This window comes from Bos grunniens, chromosome 8, assembly GCF_055505025.1.
Source record: "Bos grunniens cultivar Pamir isolate PY7600 chromosome 8, Bosgru_T2T1.0, whole genome shotgun sequence".
Lineage (NCBI taxonomy): Eukaryota > Metazoa > Chordata > Mammalia > Artiodactyla > Bovidae > Bos > Bos grunniens.
The window spans coordinates 8,699,378-8,719,686 of NC_141172.1; the positions used below are offsets into that span (position 1 = coordinate 8,699,378).

Here is a 20,309-nt window from a genome sequence, read left to right on the forward strand (position 1 = left end):
GCTGGATGATGGGTATATGGCGTTCCATGTATGTCCACATAATTGAAATCTTCCATAATAAAAAGTTGCAGGGAGAAAAGGCTAAAATTTGAGCTTGGATAACTGGGAAACTAGTTCAAACATGCTTTGTTCTTAATGAGCCATAAAGGATACCAAAAACGTTCAGGCTTTGAAGATCTCTGTTTCCACTAGGATCTATGCACCTGCCAGTTTCTCATGCTGTAAGAAAATCTTTAATGAGAATTACAAAAGAAAACAGGAAATGGAGGCAAATAGAAACCTTTCCAGATGCTTTTTCCTCTGATTATCCTATACAGGTTTAGTTAAAAAAAAAAAGCAATCAACCTCCCAAAGAAATTAAAGACTGCTTATTCCACAATCTAACTAAAATTAAACAGACTGACAGGCAGCAAAGAATGATGCTCTGTATTTGAAGAGCATTTTACCTTTTTAAAGTTCTTTAAAATACACATAAATTGTACCATTTGATCTTAACAAAAACTTTGTAAAAGGGACAGGGAAAATACTTTCTAGAAGAAATGGACACAAGGGAGTCACAAGACAAGGCAGTGACAGAATACAAGCCTTCTATTCCTGTTTTAGTGCTTCTTCCAATAAACTGTACCCGTCCTATTCAACGGGGCTTAATTATTCAATATAGAAAAAAAAAAACTGCTCAGATCTCTTTCATTACCAATAAAGTCATAAATACCTGGTAACATGTAGGTTTCTAAAAATAGTTACTGACAATTTGTTGTCCATGTTGGACAGCTCCTAAAAATTTACTTGGCAATTTAGACAGTTCAAAATAGTGTGGGAAACTCAGGAATGAGCAATTTTTTTTCTATCAAAAACCACAATATTTGAGGAAAAGACAGACATCAAGTTAAGAACTTAAGAAAAATTTAATGTGTGTGTTTGTGTATAAACGCACCTTTTGTAAAGTAAGAGAAATAAACATACTAACGAGGATCTAATAAATGGACAATTCACCCCATTTATTTGAACATGTTCCAATTTCAATGGAAGTATTGAGGAAGAATTCTCTATACACAATGAAAGAACACCCAACTTGTTGACTGTGAACAATAATAAGCAAATCAGAAATATCCCAAATTCTGCCATTTCTCTCCTGGCATCCTTAGCTCAATATCATATATTATTTCATTCAAAGCACTCATTTTGATTTCACCAAACATCAGTACAGGAATGAACCCGAGGCAGGCTTGAAGCCTGGGTATGCTGAAACATACTATACCTAGGAAATGTCTTTCAACTCATCCAGTCCCACAAAGAACACTCAAGAATGTGCTAAAGTTCAGTTCAGTTCAGTTGCTCAGTCGTGTCTGACTCTTTGCGACCCTATGAACTGCAGCACGCCAGACCTCCCTGTCCATCACCAACTCCTGGGGTTTGCCCAAACTCATGTCCATCAGGTCGGTGATGCCATCCAGCCATCTCATCTTCTGTCGTCCCCTTCTCCTCCTGCCCCCAATCCCTCCCAGCATCAGGGTCTTTTCCAATGAGTCAACTCTTCGCATGAGGTGGCCAAAGTATTGGAGTTTCAGCCTCAGCATCAGTCCTTCCAATGAACACCCAGGACTGATCTCCTTTAGAATGGACTGGTTGGATCTCCTTGCAGTCCAAGGGACTCTCAAGAGTCTTCTCCAACACCACAGTTCAAAAGCATCAATTCTTCGGCACTCAGCTTTCTTCACAGTCCAACTCTCACATCCATACATGACCACTGTAAAACCATAGCCTTGACTAGACGAACCTTTGTTGGCAAAGTAATGTCTCTGCTTTTGAATATGCTATCTAGGTTGGACATAACTTTCCTTCCAAGGAGTAAGTGTCTTTTAATTTCGTGGCTGCAGTCACCATCTGCAGTGATTTTGGACCCCAAAAAAATAAAGTCTGACACTGTTTCCACTGTTTCCCCATCTATTTCCCATGAAGTGACGGGACCGGATGCCATGATCTTCATGATCTTTGTTTTCTGAATGTTGCGCTTTAAGCCAACTCTCTCACTCTCCTCTTTCACTTTCATCAAGAGGGTCTTCAGTTCCTCTTCACTTTCTGCCAAAAGGGCGGTGTCATCTGCATATCTGAGGTTATTGATATTTCTCCTGGCAATCTTGATTCCAGCTTGTGCTTCTTCCAGCCCAGCGTTTCTCATCATGTATTCTGCATATAAGTTAAATAAGCAGGGTGACAATATACAGCCTTGACGTACTCCTTTTCCTATTTGGAACCAGTCTGTCGTTTCATGTCCAGTTCTAACTGTTGCTTCCTGATCTGCATATAGGTTTCTCAAGAGGCAGGTCAGGTGGTCTGGTATTTCCATCTCTTTCAGAATTTTCCACAGTTTATTGTGATCCACACAGTGAAAGGCTTTGGCACAGTCAATAAAGTAGAAATAGATGTTCTTCTGGAACTCTCTTGCTTTTTCCATGATCCAGCAGATGTTGGCAATTTGATCCCTGGTTCTTCTGCCTTTCCTAAAACCAGCTTGAACATCTGGAAGTTCATGGTTCACGTATTGCTGAAGCCTGGCTTGGAGAATTTTGAGCATTACTTTACCAGCATGTGAGATGAGTGCAACTGTGTGGTAGTTTGAGCATTCTTTGGCATTGCCTTTCTTTGGGATTGGAATGAAAACTGACCTTTTCCAGGCCTGTGGCCACTGCTGAGTTTTCCAAATTTGCTGGTATATTGAGTGCAGCACTTTCACAGCATCATCTTTCAGGATTTGAAATAGCTCCAATGGAATTCCATCACCTCCACTAGCTTTGTTCATAGTGATGCTTTCTAAGGCCCACTTGACTTCACATTCCAGGATGTCTGGCCCTAGGTGAGTGATCACACCATCGTGATTATCTGGGTCATGAAGATCTTTTTTGTACGGTTCTTCTGTGTATTCTTGCCATCCATATCTTCTGCTTCTGTTAGGTCCATACCATTTCTGTCCTTTATCGAGCCCATCTTTGGATGAAATGTGCTAGGGTTACCTGTTCCAATTATTTTCTCCTGCTAAAAGCTGGCAAGCTGATCCAAAGTTCCTGGATCAGAGACAGGAGGGTGTCATCAGCAGACAAGTCCTTGTAAGGATCTAAGAATCCTTACTTCTATTTGCAAGTGTGCAGTGTGTTGTGTTGATTGCTGAATTTCCATATCCTATACTATTACAGAAACTTTACACTCTCAGACTATCAGGAGACTTTGTCAGTGACATCACTGTCCTGATATGACAACCAAGCCAACTATCCCCAACATTACTTCATATCACTAGAGCTTTCTCTTACTCATCTAGGTGCTCTCCCTAGAATGAGTGAAATTCAGAAAGATGCAGTCTCACTGCCAACAAAATGTCTAGCCTATATGGGCATGTTTGAAGAGAGGACAGAGGCAGCTCACCATGCCACCATTATGAAAGCCCCAGGAGCCCACAATGAGAGATGCAAGTTCATGTGAAACAAATACATCGTCTTTCTAGTACTTTCTCTACGGTCACTTAGAAATGAAATCTGGAATAGCATTAACACTTGTGGATCATCTATTCTGCATCATGCATTGTACTAGCTATTTAAATCTCTCATTTAATCCTAATAGCCATTCAAAGTGTTTTTGTTATTAGTGCCATTTCATAAATGATTTTCACAGAGATGTTGAAGTGAAGTCACTCAGTCATGTCCGATTTTTTGCGACCCCATAGACTGTACCCTACCGGGCTCCTCCGTCCATGGGATTTTCCAGGCAAGAATACTGGAGTGGGTTGTCATTTCCTTCTCCAGATCACAGAGATGTTAGGTGACTTAATTTCAAAGTCTGAAAGCTGCTACATGAAAGAGGCAAAAGTTAAACCCAAATCAGTACATAAATCTTTATGACTTATTTCTTACAACTCTATTTGCTTTCCAAAGGAGTTATACTGACTTAAAATGACAGCAGAACCAAAGATAGTCCTACTTCTTCATTTTTTTGGTGAGAGAACTGGGTAGTTTTAATACCCTACAGGGACTACCATGCCTGGAACCAAATTCCTATATTAAACCAATACCCATTTTCATATACCCAATTTAACAGTCTATACCAAATCTCTCCTTACCAGTTAGACTTTGTATAGTCAGTGGAAGAGCAGAAATATTTTATTCAACCTCTACAATATTTCCAAATATTTGGACTATACAAGTTGCCCTCTACGTTTCAAAATCTATGAATAATAATCTTTCTACAAAATTTCCCAGATAGATTTATGTTAGTTTACTTGGAAGTACTAAACCTTTGAATTTTACTATAAAATGAAGATTCCAAAACACGTAGTATTCAATTTGCTGAAAGCACTGTAACAAAGGATTAAAGACTAAAATTAAAAAAAACAAAACAAAACTGTAAAGTCTATGTACTATGTAGCTACATTAATATTAGAATATGGGAAAATGGTAAAAACTATCACTTTAAGAGAACTAACTCCAAAGTACTGTGCCAAGTACTTTATAAACGCTTCATTTTGTACCTTCCAACATGTTAACTCTATTTTACAAGCAAAGTGACAATGGTAAGAAAGTTCAAATAACTTGCCCAAAGTAATACAGATAGAAAGTGGTAGCTGCTGCTGCAGTTTATACAACTCCAAAGCTTTTACATCTCACTGTTAGTTTAGAAAGTAAAGTGAAGTCACTCAGTCGTGTCCGACTCTGCAACCCCGTGGACTGCAGCCCACCAGGCTCCTCCGTCCATGGGATTCTCCAGGCAAGAATACTGGAGTGCGTTGCCATTTCCTTCTCCAACTGCCTCCTAATTCCTATCTGGTAAACATATCTTTGTCCACAATTCTAAGACCATTATTAAAACACATACAAAATTATTTAAACCTATTACTAACTATATCCATTAATTTGTCATAGCTTCTAAAGTAAAATAATTAAAAAGTGCCTAAAGAATTATCATTAGAAAAATTCAAGTAAGGCAACAGATTTTCATGAAGTCCTAAAAGGTCAGGAACAGATAATGCACACAACAAAACCTTTATCACTGCTTGGGAGTTACTGTTCTTAAATTGATGTGAAGATAGTAAGACCAGGATACCATCTTAAGTATTTAAGACAATGTAAATACTGTAAACCCATCAGCCTAAAGGCTGAACCAAAGAACCCATTTTCAAAATCATGTTACCTTCAATATTTACTAAGTGAATTATGAATATTATTATTATAGTCTGCTCTTTAAAGTCTTATTTTCAATTAACAGAAAAAATGTAACCATAACTTGAACAATTTAAACTTCTGAAAGGCTATTACTTCCCCAGTTTCAATGTTTCAAATTTCTTCATAAAAGAATAATATCTGAAAACTAAGATAAGTAACATTCCCCAAACATGAAATCTTTAATCTATCAGAGTCTGAACCTAAATACGTAACTTTTTAATGTACATGTTTTTCCTATTGTTTATCAGAGACATTCATTAGACTGATTAAAAGGGCAATACAAGAGTAATTTTCTATGACATGCCAAATAATAGATGAAGTCTTACCTCCATTGCTAAAGCTGCCGTCTGTTGGTCATAATGATTCAGAAGATTGGGCATGAAGGTAGTGTTATAAGGCAAATCTTGGCACATCCTCAAGGTAATAGGCTCACAAGAAAACAAACTGTGCCCACCTATATGGCCCACAAACATAGTCAAGGGCCACAGATAGAAGACGATCCTACTCATAGCCATGCTTTCTTGATTGAATGAGATTCACAGATGATCAGGCCTACTCAATATGTATTTTAGATCTTTGTACACCTGCAGGTCTCAGCTTGAAAGTACTTCTTCTATCTTACTGTTAAGTTCTTCAAACAGAAATACTCTTTGCACCGTCAGAGGTTTGTTAGCTTGGTCTCACAAAAGGCATTTGTTTTTGGTTTCACAATATGGGAAAATGACATCATCTTGCCTCTTCTTTTCATTTTATTACATCGGGTACCATTTGGCCAACGTGTCAAGTTGATCAACCACATTCCCAAACAACAGATTCCATCTTAGGAGAAGAGCTATTTCTTCCTTTGATTGAAATATCTGAAAAATAATTTTTTTAAAAAATGGGAGAAATTAGCGATTTCCTCTTAAAATATTATAGGCTTGATATTAAAACTTTGATTAGCTCAGTAAAGCTGCAGGATACAAAATCAGTATACAAAAATCAGTTGCGTTTCTACACACTAACAATCAACTACTAGAAAGAGAAATTGTAAAACACTGCCTTTGGGACTTTCTGGTGGTCCAGTGATTAAAGCTGCACACATCCACTGCTGGGGCACCGGGGCACTCCCTGGTGGAGAACTAAAATTCCAAACGCCGGGCGTGTGGCTAACAACAGCAATCACAAACTTTGATGAGAGATACAATACTGCCTTACAGATAAAATACATGGGTATTTCATAAAAAAATACTATAGCTTTTCTACCTTATCATTCTTGCTATAGATATACCAGAGAATCCATAAATAGCACTTAAAGGCACTATTTCCCCCCTCAGTTGTTTATATAACATATAGTTTAATTTCCCATCTATAATGGTAGTTTTTCATTTGTCACAGGACCTAATTAATTCACTTTGAAAAACTTGCAAGCTGTTGTCCTAAATTTTATTTAAATATCTGCCACACTTAATACCAAGTTATTTAAATTTTATTATGTTTTAATCATTACATGATTCAGCAGATGGTATCTGTGAAAGGTGTAAAATATAAAGAAATCAAAAGATATGGATTGAAGCCTCTTCCCAACTATGTGAATCACTTAACTTCTCTGAGCTCAGAATTTTCCTTTCTAAAAATTGCACCTCCCTATCAAAAATGTATGAGTGAATTATAAAATAATGTACTCTATAAAAGGTAAAGCAACATCAAACTTTAGGTAGTATTATTACTGAATGACAGTGGATACAAAGACTTACTTCTATCAACCAATACTGAACTGGCCAACAGAAGATTCTAAAACTAGTATCAGGACATTTTCCCAACAATGCTTCATCCTTTTAGATAGTACAAAAATTTAGCACATAGATAGAGAAAACGTTTGACCAACAAATGCTTCATTACACACAGTCAGGCTGCAGAGAAAAGTCAACCCTAGAAAGTTACAGTGTGGGATATGAATGATTTCCAGTTAAGAGTTTCTACAAAGTTTCAAAGTCTGATTTGACACTGCCTTTCCTGGGGGCTTCCCTGGTGTCTCAGACGGTAAAGAATCTGCCTGCAATGCTGGAAACATGGGTTCGATCCCTGGGTTGGGAAGATTCCCTGGAGGAGGAAATGGCAACCCACTCCAGTATTCTTTGCCTGGAGAATTCCAGGGACAGAGGAGCCTGGCAGGCTCCAGTCCATGAGGTTGCAGAGAGTTGGATGCACTTCCACTTTCACTTTTTTTCTAGGGACAAAACTATGCATCTCTTTTGGGGCTGGGAGGGTAGGTAGAGTGGAAGGCAGGTTTGGTAGGAAAAAGTATATTCTAAAACTATCATACTTCCATTTGGTTTTGTAATCAAGTTAAGTCTGCTTTTACTTTGTTTTCGTTTCACACATGTCAAATATTTCTGTTTGAAGTACACAGCCTCGGCTGGGAAAACATGAGAAAGTCAGGTTCAGAAATTCTCAGAGACCCAGGTTAACAGGACAACTCAAATAGATATTAGAGCCCATGACAGCTTAGACCTTGAGAACTTGAACCGGCTTGGCTAAAGTAGAGAAAGAAACTGTCCTTTGTTCACTACCAATGACAGGGACCTCTGCATCCCAAGCTTTAATTACTGGGCAGAAAAAAACTATTTGGAGAAAGTAAAGCCATGGCTGAATCTTCCCAATTTCTTCCCCAATCATATGGTCTTGAGTAGGAGAAGGGAAAAGGAAAGTCTACAACCTTAGGAATTAGGAACACCAAAGTTACAAGCAATCTATAACACTGAAATCTTTAAATCAGAAATATTTGTTAAAGCTTCTTGGCCTGCCATATTTTTTCCTCCTTCAAGCTGGGCCCAGAAATGTGATGTCTGGCTATGGAAAAGTGATATTAAACACAGTCATGTATATTTAAGCTTAATTACCATACAGCACGGTAACAATTATGCATATCATTAAATGTGTCAAGTAAGCCCTGAAAGCTTCATTTGGCTACAGTATCAAAACATCCATAGAAGTTCCATTTTTGTAGTTTGCTGCTTATGCAGCATGTTCATCTGCTTGCAACTTAAAAAAAAATTAAAGGGAACATTGCTCCCTACTGAATATGTATCTAACAATAAAAATTTCATTTAGACTATTTTTCAGGCAGTACGGGTTCCAAATTTATGGTTCAAAGAAGATTACCATACAAAACTTGACGAAGAAACAAAGTAACATTGAGTTTTTTAAACCAGATGAGAAACCCCCTTATACTTTTGTCTACCCTATTTTACTTCTTTTTCTCTCAGTTATTCCTTTTGCCTCATTTACAAACAACGCTTCTCACAAACTTACAAAAGTGCTTTCCTTTATGTACTTTGACATTCAAATTTCCATATATCAAAACATTTTTGTAAAATTATTATATTAGGCTGAGGTAGGATAAAACTTTAATACAGTAAGACTGTAGTTTATGATTATTAAGATAAATAAGAAAAAACAGTAGAATGCCATGAGACAAGAAGAAAAATAGAAACAGTAAAAATATTAAGGAATTTATATTTCTTCCAAATCAGAGGTTCTCTAATTTTAATATGCAGCACATTCATAGAATCTTAGAACCATAGGTCTAAGAAATCTGAACCTCTGGAAAACGAATGATATACATGTATTCTGATGATTACCTCAGTACTGTTACAAGTGATCTATAAGTCATATTTTGAGAAATGCTATCCTAAAATAGAATGATTTAAAACAGTATAGGATATTTGCACATAATTATGTGCTTAGCAAAAGTAATATATAAAATGAATTTTTTAAAAAGCAGATAAAGAATACTACTTTAATAGAAAAATGGAAAAAGGACATAAATTTACAAAAGAAATACAAATGGCCAACAAACATGAAAAGATATTCAACTTTACTAATAAAAACATACAAACATGATATATAACATTTTTGCCAATCAGATGAGCAAAGTAACAATAACAGAACACAGTATAGGAGAGGGTGCAGAAAAAAGAATATATTCAACATTTCAACACTTGGAAATACTTGTTTTTTTTGGCTGTTCCACACCACTTGCAGAATCTTAGTTCCCCAAACAAGAACTGAACCCGGGCCAGGGCAGTGAAGTGTCTAACCACTAGACTGCCAGGAAATTCTCTATTTTCAAATACTACTGGAGGAAAAGCAAACTAGTTGGTACCTCAAAAAAACAGCTATGGACATCAAAAGCCCTTAAAATGTATATAATTTGATTCAGCAAACCTATTCTACAATTAAGAAAGTAAACACAAGTACACATGATACATAACTGAAATGTTAGTACAATATTGTTTATAAAATAAAAACCCAGAGACAATCTGAAAGTCTACCGATAAGGAATTGGTTAAACTAGGGTACAACCAACACATAACACACTCACTAAAAATGATGAGCAGGATCTATATATACTGACTTGAAAAGACAGTAACAATACAATAAGTGAAAAATAAAATTTTAAATGGTTTACAAAACAGCATATAGTCTCCCACTTTTGTCAAAAATACACATACATGGAACAGAATAAAACTACCTGAATTGTTTCAAATACAATAGGGACTTTCCTGGCAATCCAGTGACTAGGACTCCACTTCTACTTCAGGGACCTAGAGTTTGATCCCTGGTCAAAGAATTAAGGTCCCACAAGCTGCACAGCGTCGTCAAAAAACAAAAACAAAAACAAAATAAAAATAGTAAAGTATTATAAATGCTGAAATGTTATTTTAAAATCTGTTGTATGTTATTTGTGTATGGGAAAATTAAGTCTGCTAAATCTATAAATGTGTGCTGACAATAATACTAGTTGAATGAATGATTTACCGGCTGTTGAAAGTAACAAGCCAAGGGACACAAAAATGCCCTACTACAGGTAGCAAGAAAAGCAAAAAAATGATGATAAACTTAGAATGGGTCAAAAATTGATTTTCAATAACTGAAAAAAAAATCAGATCACCTCTCAGCTGAATCAAATATTATGCACAGTTAAAAAAAAAACTTTTGGTATATATTCTAAATTGCTCTTCAATAACATGATGAAATAAATGCTTCTAATCAGGATCACATGAGTATGGATAGCAACAGTCCTTTCTCCCAAGAGAACCATCCTTGAAGAAGCTGTAAGTTTCAGACAACAGGACACAGAAGATTGAGGAAACCAGGAAATACTGAAAAAATACAGCAACTGACTACATAAAGGTTAAAAGATTTTTTTTGCATTCTTTTTGATATTACATATTTTACTATAGGAATCTGCAGAATCTCAGCTGAATAAAGGGAACTGCTGGATTAACTGGAGGCAACAGTCTTGGGCGCCAATGACAGTAAAAAATGAGGGGTCTGGCAACAGTTTTTCATGCCCTAACCCTGAGAAAAGAGACATTCACTTCTTTACAGAGCAATATAAGATATGTGGGAAACTAATTTCAGATTAAGTGACCTGATGATTATTTCAGCAGAAAACAAAAAGGACTAGAGACATTTAACCCTATACTTTAATTTTTATCAATGTGTAACATCAGGAATCTGATATTCCCCAATTTACCAGTTCTCTTTTGATGATAAAAAGTAAAAGCCCCTAAAACAAGTTGAGTATTTGTCTTGAAGAACAGCAATAAAGGGGATGCAATCTTGGAAGACTGTCTTCAGAGGCTGGCTACAAAGCCAGACCCAAAGAACTCAGGTGGGAAAAGCAGGAGATGGCAACTGTGAGGAGGAAAGAAAGCAGGCAGAATCCCAGAATAGACAATGACAAAAGTGGGTCCTGGGGGCTTGTCAGCAGGGCCCTGCAACAAAAGATGTTAGCAGTTCTATTCCAATTCACACCTTCTGTACAGAAAGCTTCCTTTCATCTTTCTCAGCTTAGATTTACTTATCTTGACACACTGTAAATGTACCTAACATTTTGCGTTTCCAATTCAGAAATTAAAGGTTGCCTCAAACACACTGGCTACGGTGGGAACAGGAGGATATTCTTTTGTCTTCTTTCAGAGTTTTCCAAGACTGTTTTCCAAGACTGCATTATAAGGATTAGCAATCACTACCTCTGAAGCTTCTCTCAAGGAAATTATTATCTTGTTAGAGAGCAAAGTACACACTGAAAGCATATCACTGCTCAAAGTGCTAGATTCCTTTTCCTAAAACTCATGTGGGTTTTGCCTTTTGTTTTCCATATCTTATTTAAAAAATAAATTCATTCTCAGGATACTGTTTTCTGGTTGCTAAAGTTTATATAGCTCCATATTTAATTCATAGGGCCTAGATTCTTACTACTCTCAAGGTATCACTTTGCTACTTTATCTAATTTTTAAAGTCCGTCTAGTCATCTACTGATTACAAAAGATAATCTAATCTTCCAGTGTGCTGAGTGATGGGGCTTAAAAAAAAATACAGGAAAAACAAATACATTAAAGTTCAAAATTAAAATGAATAGTAGGCATCAAAATCCAGTCCATCTTACAAATTATACATTACTTTTAAGACTAGAGAAAGCAGAAGCAGAAGATCTTTTAAAACTAAAAACAAAACTGGAAATTTAAAAGATGGCCAGAGTCTGGACTTTAAAAAAAAAAAAAAATCAGGTTGAAATTCCAGCCTGGTTTCCCTTTTCCATTAAAATGTGTTCAGAAAATGCTCTAATACCAAGCTCCTGATTTTATTTTCCCCCTTTAGGATGGCTGCATGTTTTGACTACAAAATTAGTTTAATGAGATAAACTTCGGGGACCAGGATTTTTTTTAGGCCTACCAGCCTAGTTGTTTTTTCTTAAATTTCATTCACAGCCATTCCTTGGATCCACCAACACTGTTACTAGTTCTCAGCATAACAAATTGTAACTCAAAGATAGATTCACCATTTCTGATGCAACAGTCAGTTAAAATTGCTTTCTTGTCAAAGAGGAGTTGTTACTTTTCAAACATTCATTCCTAACCTTCTGGAAAAGCCACTATTAAAAACCTTCACTTCTTTCCTCAAGACTCTGTGACCCTTCTTCTCCCAAATCAATACTGAACAATTCCTCTCATGCATATTTCAAAGTCTTGCTTTTCATTTGCACTACTGCTCTTTTTGTGGGCAGCTGCAGCTTTAAACGTCTCTAACTCTAGAAATTTAGGGGTTAAAAAATACTTGAGGCCAACACTGCTCTTCCCTGTGAAAGAAGGTAAAGACGCAGTAAGAACTGTTTCCTATCACGTCTCCTAAGAAAATAAAGTCAACAGCAGTCTGACATCAACAAACTAACATTCTCTGAATAAGTTTTCAGTATGACATCTCATAGTTTTACTAACACATACGAAATTTAAGTTGGGGAGAGAGATTTTTTTCCTGTCAAGTGGGCAACAGAGGACTTACCATGACTTTAAAACCCCCTCTCTTTGCCCAATGATGACACTCTCACAACACTGTGCTATACAAAGAAAGAATGTGCACTTTACTATTATCTTCACCTCAAGCCTCCCTATTTCAAATATCTCAATCATGGCTGGGGATCGCTCTAGAAAAATCCACCTAAATGTTCAAAGCACAAAATAATGCTCAGAGGAATACAGTACCTAAGATGAAAAAAGGGATGAAAGAACCTATATTCCTTTCTTCTTCTATTAATAGGGCACTGGTAGATCTAGGAGAGATGTAGAGGCAGGGAATATTAGTGGATGAGGGGGGAAAAAAAGGAGGAGGAGGAAAGAGAGGGTAGGACGGTAGGCTTTACTAATTACCTTATTTTCCTGACAGTTTCAGAGCACTTGGGGGGAGGAGGGTAGAGGAGGAACCTGTTATTTCACTAAATAAAAGGCAACACTGTAAGAAGAATTGCATCTCAATTATCTTTTATTTTCAGCTCTATCCTTGCAAGCCTGCCCACTTAAGCTTTTACATCACTTTCCTATCTTATTACCTCTATGTTGTGGTTTGGTACTTCAAACACACACTTTTTTTCTTCTTCTTCTTCTGGAGGAAAATGAAGGTATTGATTTGCTTAAAAGTACGGATGGAAAGCATTATCTTGAGGAGAAAATGGTTCTTAATAACAGAACTACGGGTTTATGTAGCCCTTTGCATGTCAGCACACCACTAAAGGCTAAAAGAAGGCTCAAGAGGGAGGGAGGTAGCATCCTCCTTGTCAAGTCTTTGTTTCCTTGCTCCTGCGGTTTTGGCTTTACCAAGTAACCCAATTGCCGTAAATAAACATTACAGGTCTCTCCAAACTACTTCTATAAAATAAGATCTTGTTTGACCAACCTAGAGCAGTCATTTATTTCTATAGCTGCTGGTCTGCTCTGCTGCTCTGTCTGCCTACATCCAGAAGGGAACCAAAATTCAAATTTTCATTTATTCTGGGCCAAAAACCAGACCTTTTTTCCTCCTTCCTAGATATTTTGCAACTTCAAGTTGACTTCTCTGCCTAAATTAGTGGCATATGCTTTTGTTCTTTTAAAAAAGAAAGAAAGAACATCCTTTTTTCTCTTATTGAGGAAGGCACCTAACTCTGAAAACGGCTTCTAGGAAGATGCTAAAATGTCTTGAAATGTTTAACAGCACCTAATTTCAGAGGCTATGGATGAACCTCTCCGCGGTACCCCAGGGCAAACACACGGAGCGTCCAAGAGGGCAGAGGGGGAAGCCTCGAGGAGGAATATGCAGACTTTGCAAAACTGACGGGAGGGAGGAGAGGGGACAACTTTCAGGAGTAGAAACAGGAGGCAGTCCAGATGCTGCGACGCCGCCCGGGACCCGGGAAGCCCCGAGGCGGGTCCCGGCGGCCCCCCGCGCCCCCGCGCCCAGCGCTCGGTGCATTGTCCTCCCAGCCAGCGGCCGCGTCCTCCACCCACAGCCCCCAGCGGCCCGGGAGCGCCACACGCCCCCGCGGCGCCGACCGAGCCCCAGGGCTGGGCCGGGGGCGGCGCGGAGGGAGCGCGGGCCACACTCGAACAGGTTGCTCGGCGCGGGCTCGGGACCGAGAGGGTTAATCCAGTCGGCGGGCATCGGTCCGCCTCAGCCCCCAGCCCGAAACTCGGGCTCCCCCGCGCCCCGCCGCCCACCCCGAGAAAGCCCCGAGACACCCCTCCACAGCGCGGCGCCCAAGGCTTTTGTTTTGGCGGCGACGAGAATAACGATCCCTGGGGAGGAGGTGCCGCGGCTGCTGGTGGCTCTTCAGCACAGGGTTAGACCGAGGAGCGGGCAGCCGCGGCGGCACCTCCTCAGTCCCCACTCCTGAGTCCTTTTCCCGCTGAGCCGGACGGGAAGGGGCCTGCACGACCCGCGCTCACCTCACACCTCGGGGACCGGCTCCCGGGGGGCTGCGGCGCCGGCCGGGGACGGCCGCGGGTCCCTCAGGTAAACGGAGCCAGCGAGGACCGCCGGCGCGCGCCTCGGAGCGACCGCGAGCTTTCGCGATCGCCGGGGCGCGCGGCCCGGCGGGGGCGGGAGGGGGGATGCGCGCGCACGTACGGCGCAGGCGCGCTGCGCACGCTCGGCCGAGCGCTCCCATTTTGAGCGCACCTTCTGGATACCCGTCCGCGGGTTTCGTTGTTCTTTACGTCGCGCCGAGGCTGATGCCTGGCCCTGTCCGGCCCCCGCGGAGCCGTTCCGCGCTCTGGAAGCTTTTCTTAAATGCCCTCAGTCCCCTTTGCAAAGCTCTCCTTCCCTTCCCTGCTGAGACAGTGCTGCGACTCTCATCCCTCAAGCCTGGAACGCTATTATTGCGAGACCACCAAAACCTGTTTCGAGAACCAGCGTGCCCCCTGGGGACCCGGGGATTGGAGATAAGAGGCGGGTGCTGAGGGTGGTACTGGGTGCAGATGGAGGTAGTCAGCTTTCATATTGCAGAGCTCCAGGCTGAAGCAGCAGAGCAGATACCCTCTTTATCAACACCCACTTTAGTGAGCAGGTGGGGCTTGAGGTTATTGGTGGCATTCCCCATCTTCTTTGGGAAATGTTTCTTCTTTTTCTTCATATGTGATTTTATTTTATTTTTTTCTACATAAGCTATTTCAGAACTTAAAGATTCCTTAGAAGTCATCTAAACCTAACCTCTCATTATTCAGACGCGGAAAAGAGCGGCCCCGAAAGGTTAAAAAGACTTAACCAAAGCCAGGCAGCGTTTTAAGGGCTGAGTCTGGATTCATTCATTCCAAGCCAAAGCTGTTATCTTTGCCTCCATCATTTTATCTACCTTCCTCCTTTTCCTCCCTTTTCAACCTAGACTTCACAGGCATCATTTTGTTCTCTGGTAGCACAAGGACTTAAATACTTTGATCTTGTAGAATAGTATGACTGTACTTAACGTTATTCAACTATACACTTGGTTAAGATAGTATATTTGAATACAATTTTCTGTCTGCATCTTTGCCACCCCATGTTAGGAGACTGACCAAAAACAGCTATATAATCTGTGGTATGTCCAAACCCTTGGGACACATCTCTGTGGCCTCTTTAATTATAGGCAACTATTTTATACAAAGAAAAGTGGAAGTGTTAGTCCCTCAGTCCTGTCTTTTTTCGATCGAATGGACTGTAGCCCACTAGGCTCCTCTGTCCATGGACTTCTCCAGGCAAGAATACTGGAGTGGATTGCCATTCCCTTCTCCAGAGGATCTTCCCGACCCAGGGATGGAACCCAGGTCTCCTGCATTGCAGGCAGATTCTTTACTGTTTGACCACCAGTGAAACAATCTTTTTTAAAGGTGCTCCCTCAGTTCAGTTCAGTTCAGTCGCTCAGTCCTGTCCGACTCTTTGCGACCCCATGAACCGCAGCACTCCAGGCCTCTCTGTCCATCACCAACTCCCAGAGTTTACCCAAACCCATGTCTATCGAGTCTGTGATGCCATCCAACCATCTCATCCTCTGTCATCCCCTTCTCTTGCCCTCAATCTTTCCCAGCATCAGGGTCTTTTCAAATGAGTCAGCTCTTCACATCAGGTGGCCAAAGTATTGGAGTTTCAGCTTCATCATCAGTCCTTCCAATGAACACCCAGGACTGATCTCCTTTAGGATGGACTGGTTGGATCTCCTTGCAGTCCAAGGGACTCTCAAGAGTCTTCTCCAACACCACAGTTCAAAAGCATCAATTCTTCGGTGCTCAGCTTTCTTTATAGTCCAACTCTCACGTTCATACATGACCACTGGAAAAATCATAGCCTTGACTAGATGAACCTTTGTTGGCAAAGTAATGTCTCTGATTTGTAATATGCTGTCTAGGTTGATCATAACTTTCCTTCCAAGGAGTAAGCGTCTTTTAATTTCATGGCTGCAATCACCATCTGCAGTGATTTTGGAGCCCAGAAAGTAAAGTAAGCTACTGTTTCCCCATCTATTTGCCATGGAGTCATGGGACCGGATGCCATGATCTTCATTTTCTGAATGTTGAGCTTTAAGCCAACTTTTTCACTCTCCTCTTTCACTTTCATCAAGAGGCTCTTTAGTTAAATGATAATAAATACTGAGCTTAGACAGTCATAAATATAGTTTAACATCAGAAGATGAGCTATGGGAAATGCATCGTAAAAGAGATATGATATTTTCAATTCATTAATAAATACTAATGAAGTAATACTTTTTTTAAAAAAAGTAATGTTGATCCTTAAGCTGATTCTTATCAAGTCATTGTGTCCTGTGGAGCCAACACTGACTCTACTAAGGGTGAGTGAAGCATCTAAGAGCGTTTATGAAAATCATTGTGGACCTGCTTCAGGTACTTCTAGATCCCTTGTACCTTCAGATCCTCTAGAGATGTGCTGCTGTCACATTTTTATGCAATTTACACATGGTCTTGTGAAAACTGTCAGGCATAGAACATATCTTGGCTCCTAGTGGGAGGTGGGAATGATGTAGAAATTATCACTGAATGTATCAACATGATCACATCTCAGAAATAGACCACTGACTGAAAGAAGCAAACTACAAAGTACGTAAATTATGATAGCTCTTTAAAACAGTCACACTGTTTATGAGGCCAAACGTATATATAATAAGGATAAAAAGTGGACAAGTGGGCAGCACACTAATTTCATGACAGTGGATGCCTCTAGGCAGGCAGGGTGGAAAATGAGATCTGGGCAGCATGTAAAAGAGGCTTCAACTGTTAATCACACACAGGAAGCAAAATGTTAACATTTTTAAAAATCTCTGCAGGGAGAAAAGGGTGTTTCTTAGGCAAGTCTGTAAATGTTTCTTTATGGTTGAAATGTTTCCTTTAAAAATAATGTTGAGGGACTTCCCTGGTGGTCCAGTAACTAAGATTCCACCCTCCCAATGCAGAGGACCTAGGTTTAATCCCTGGTCTGGGAACTAGTGAAAGACAGGGAAGCCTGGCATGCTGCAGTTCATGGGGTTGCAGAGTCAAACACGACTTAGCAACTGAAGAATAACTGGGAATTAGATCCCATATACTACAACTAAAGATCAAAGATCCTCTGTGCTGCAACTAAGATCCAGTGCAGCCAAATAGGTAAATATTTTTTAAAGGAATTTTTTAAAATTTTAAATAAAAGCAATGTTAAATTTTCAAGTACACTGAGCCAATGTGCTCACTGTGAACACAATGTGAATGGTGTTGTTCAGATTTGGGGCATCAGCAGTCAGACTGATGAAGGGCTGAACAAGGAGAGGTCCAGAGGATGCTAGTTGAGAGGATCAATGAAAGGGACCTTATTTTCAGGGATAAAAATATTCAGATCTAACAGGGATAAAGTGTCAGGCTCTCTTTAACCCCATCTTTCTTTCATTCAATGTTATAACCACCAATAGAAAGTCTTTAATGAGCAGGGACTTCACTGAGACCCAACACTCTCCCATCGAGTTGTTAAAACTGGTCTCTTTCTGGATGAACCCGTTTTGAAACCATCAATGTTAACTGGTAATACATGGTAATTTAATATTACATCTACTTACCTCCCCCAGGCCTCCACCCCTGCAAAAGTCTTTGTTTATTCATCTTACATACAACCTGATCATAAAACATACAACCATACATAAAACCACTAGGCTGGAATTCAGACAACATAAGTTCTGATTTCAATTTGGCCACTTACTGATCCTTTGTCAACTTGAAAGAAAGCAGCAACCTCTGTGAGCTTTACTTTTCATTTTCTTTTTAAATGGGAGATATACGAATGCTGCCTATTTCAAAACAATGAAACAATTTAAACATGGGGTTTACATTTATTTACCTTGGAAGAGAGTACATTTTTATTTTAGGAAACATGAGATAATGAGAAATGTCTTCTTTTTTTATATTTGGTTAGCTGCTGCCCATAAGAACTGTTTTACACTTCGCAGAGGTCCCTTTCGAAATGTTGTTTTTCTCCAGCATTAGTTTATAGTTCTATCACAGTAGTTACTTCTACATTGCATTTTCAAATCCTCCTCATTAGATTTCTTTTTTTATTCTTGTATTCTCACTCTGCCTCTCGTTACATTGTAGATGCTCCATAAATTTAATTAATTAAATTAAACCAGATCGTAAAATTTCCCAAATTTGGAGTTATCCTTATTCAGGCATGCCATCTGCTGGTTCCCTGGTGTATCTGTTGGTCGGCCTGAATTCCTTAATCCAATAAATTAAAATTCATGTTGAAGCATTGCTGAGTTTGTGTGTTGGGCAGTTTTCCCACGTTCTTCCACTTCCTGTGTGCAGGTGCTATTCTTTCATTGAACCTCTCCAGAATTGTTTTTCCTGCAACCTTCTTTTACCTGTTGGCCACTCTAAAAACCCGGAGAAATGGAGTTGACGTTTCAGAACCCTGGAGTGACCAGAACGATGTAACTGGGCATACTCAGTAGGTTGGCCTGATTTGGAACACACTTATGGCTTGAATGCGGGCATTTAATGCTGTTTGTTTCAGTCTGGCTGCATCTTCGTCCTAGCATTATATCGAGAGATGACAGCCTTTCCCACCCTCTCGGCGCTCACACTTTTCCATTTTGTCCGTGTGCCCAATTTTGGAACCAGCCCTCTAGGATCTCCCGGCCAATCAAGAGACCACACATTGTTGCCTAAGAGACCCCGGATGCCAGCGGAAAGATTTATAGGTAGTGATTGGACTACTGGAAGGGGGGGGGGGTGCTAGACGGAGTCACGGAAACAGGAGCTATGGCAACACCAGCGCTAGAGGCTTGAGGAGAAAGACTTGAAGAGAAAGACTTAAAGAGGTGAGAGCAGTGATCACTGCATGAAAAAGATGGAGACTCTTTTGAGAGCTCTTCTCTCAGGTCCTCCTGGGCTTCTCACGAGCCTTGGCAGTGACCCCGGGAATTACATTTTGCTCTGTGTTGTCAGTTAAATTACCAGATGCATCATATATATGAAATTAACAACCAACAAATAATTATTTCTATGCCTATCAGAGCACTAGCTCTTTGCATTGTCTTATAGTTTCTCTTTGTTTCCACCTAGTTGAATATAAGATGAATTCATATTTAAATCTAACCGTACCCTATTTCCTGATCATTTCCTGGTAATCTCTTATTTCCTCCTCTGATGATACTGCAGTGTACAATGGGTGAGCTGTGTGTTAGTGGAGAAATTAAACCGTGTTCTGCTCTGTAAATGCCAAATAAAAACCCGATTATCCTGAGTCTAACCCCAATGCTCGGTTCCTAATGTTGAGTTGTACCTTCTTTGCCACTAGCTTTAATCCTTAAACCACCTCACCTCCACTATTGTGTTCATTCGTTCGGCTGATTTAGACAAGTATTTATTGAGCACCTACTGTGTACTACTGAGATTAGGATTCAGGTGAGCACATTCAGAAAACCACATTAGCAAAGACGCACCAATTTTTGTACCACATTCTCTGATCTGAAGTTCAGTGTGTCTGTACAGATAGAGCATGAAGGGAGAGAGAGGAAGATGAGCCGAAAAGGTAGGTGTGGGTAAATTCATGGTGTACCTAGATTAGCGTGCTAAGGATTCTGTAGCCATTATCGAGTCTCTGAAGGTTTTCGAGCTGAAAAATGACTAACAGACCTTTTAAAAAATACTTCCCTGAGTAGAGTAGTGGTTAGCCAAAGCTGGAGAGTAGGGAAATGTGGAGATATGGATCAAAGGGTACAAACCTTCAGTTATAAAATGAATAAGTTCTAGAGACCTTATGTACAGCAGAGTGACTATGTGGTGATGG

At 39.8% G+C, this 20,309-nt stretch overlaps 2 protein-coding genes across 4 annotated transcripts in view; one reads left to right on the forward strand and one right to left on the reverse strand.

Moving 5' to 3' along the window:
* FZD3 (frizzled class receptor 3) overlaps positions 1 to 14,596 on the reverse strand; it is a 97,960-nt gene extending 83,364 nt beyond the window's left edge. For all 3 annotated transcript variants that reach the window (XM_086414819.1, XM_086414821.1, XM_086414820.1), the window contains exons 1-2: positions 14,456 to 14,596; positions 5,534 to 6,064 (exon numbers count right to left, since the gene is read on the reverse strand). In XM_086414819.1, coding sequence (XP_086270945.1) covers positions 5,534 to 5,722 — 189 coding nt within the window. In that variant the 5' untranslated portion in view covers positions 5,723 to 6,064; positions 14,456 to 14,596. The remainder of the gene's footprint in view (positions 1 to 5,533; positions 6,065 to 14,455) is intronic.
* Positions 14,597 to 14,641: 45 nt separating this feature from the next.
* Positions 14,642 to 20,309, forward strand: part of FBXO16 (F-box protein 16) — a 72,785-nt gene continuing 67,117 nt past the window's right edge. The window contains 1 exon segment of the mRNA XM_086414832.1: positions 14,642 to 19,338. The gene's annotated coding sequence lies outside the window, so the exon portion shown is untranslated.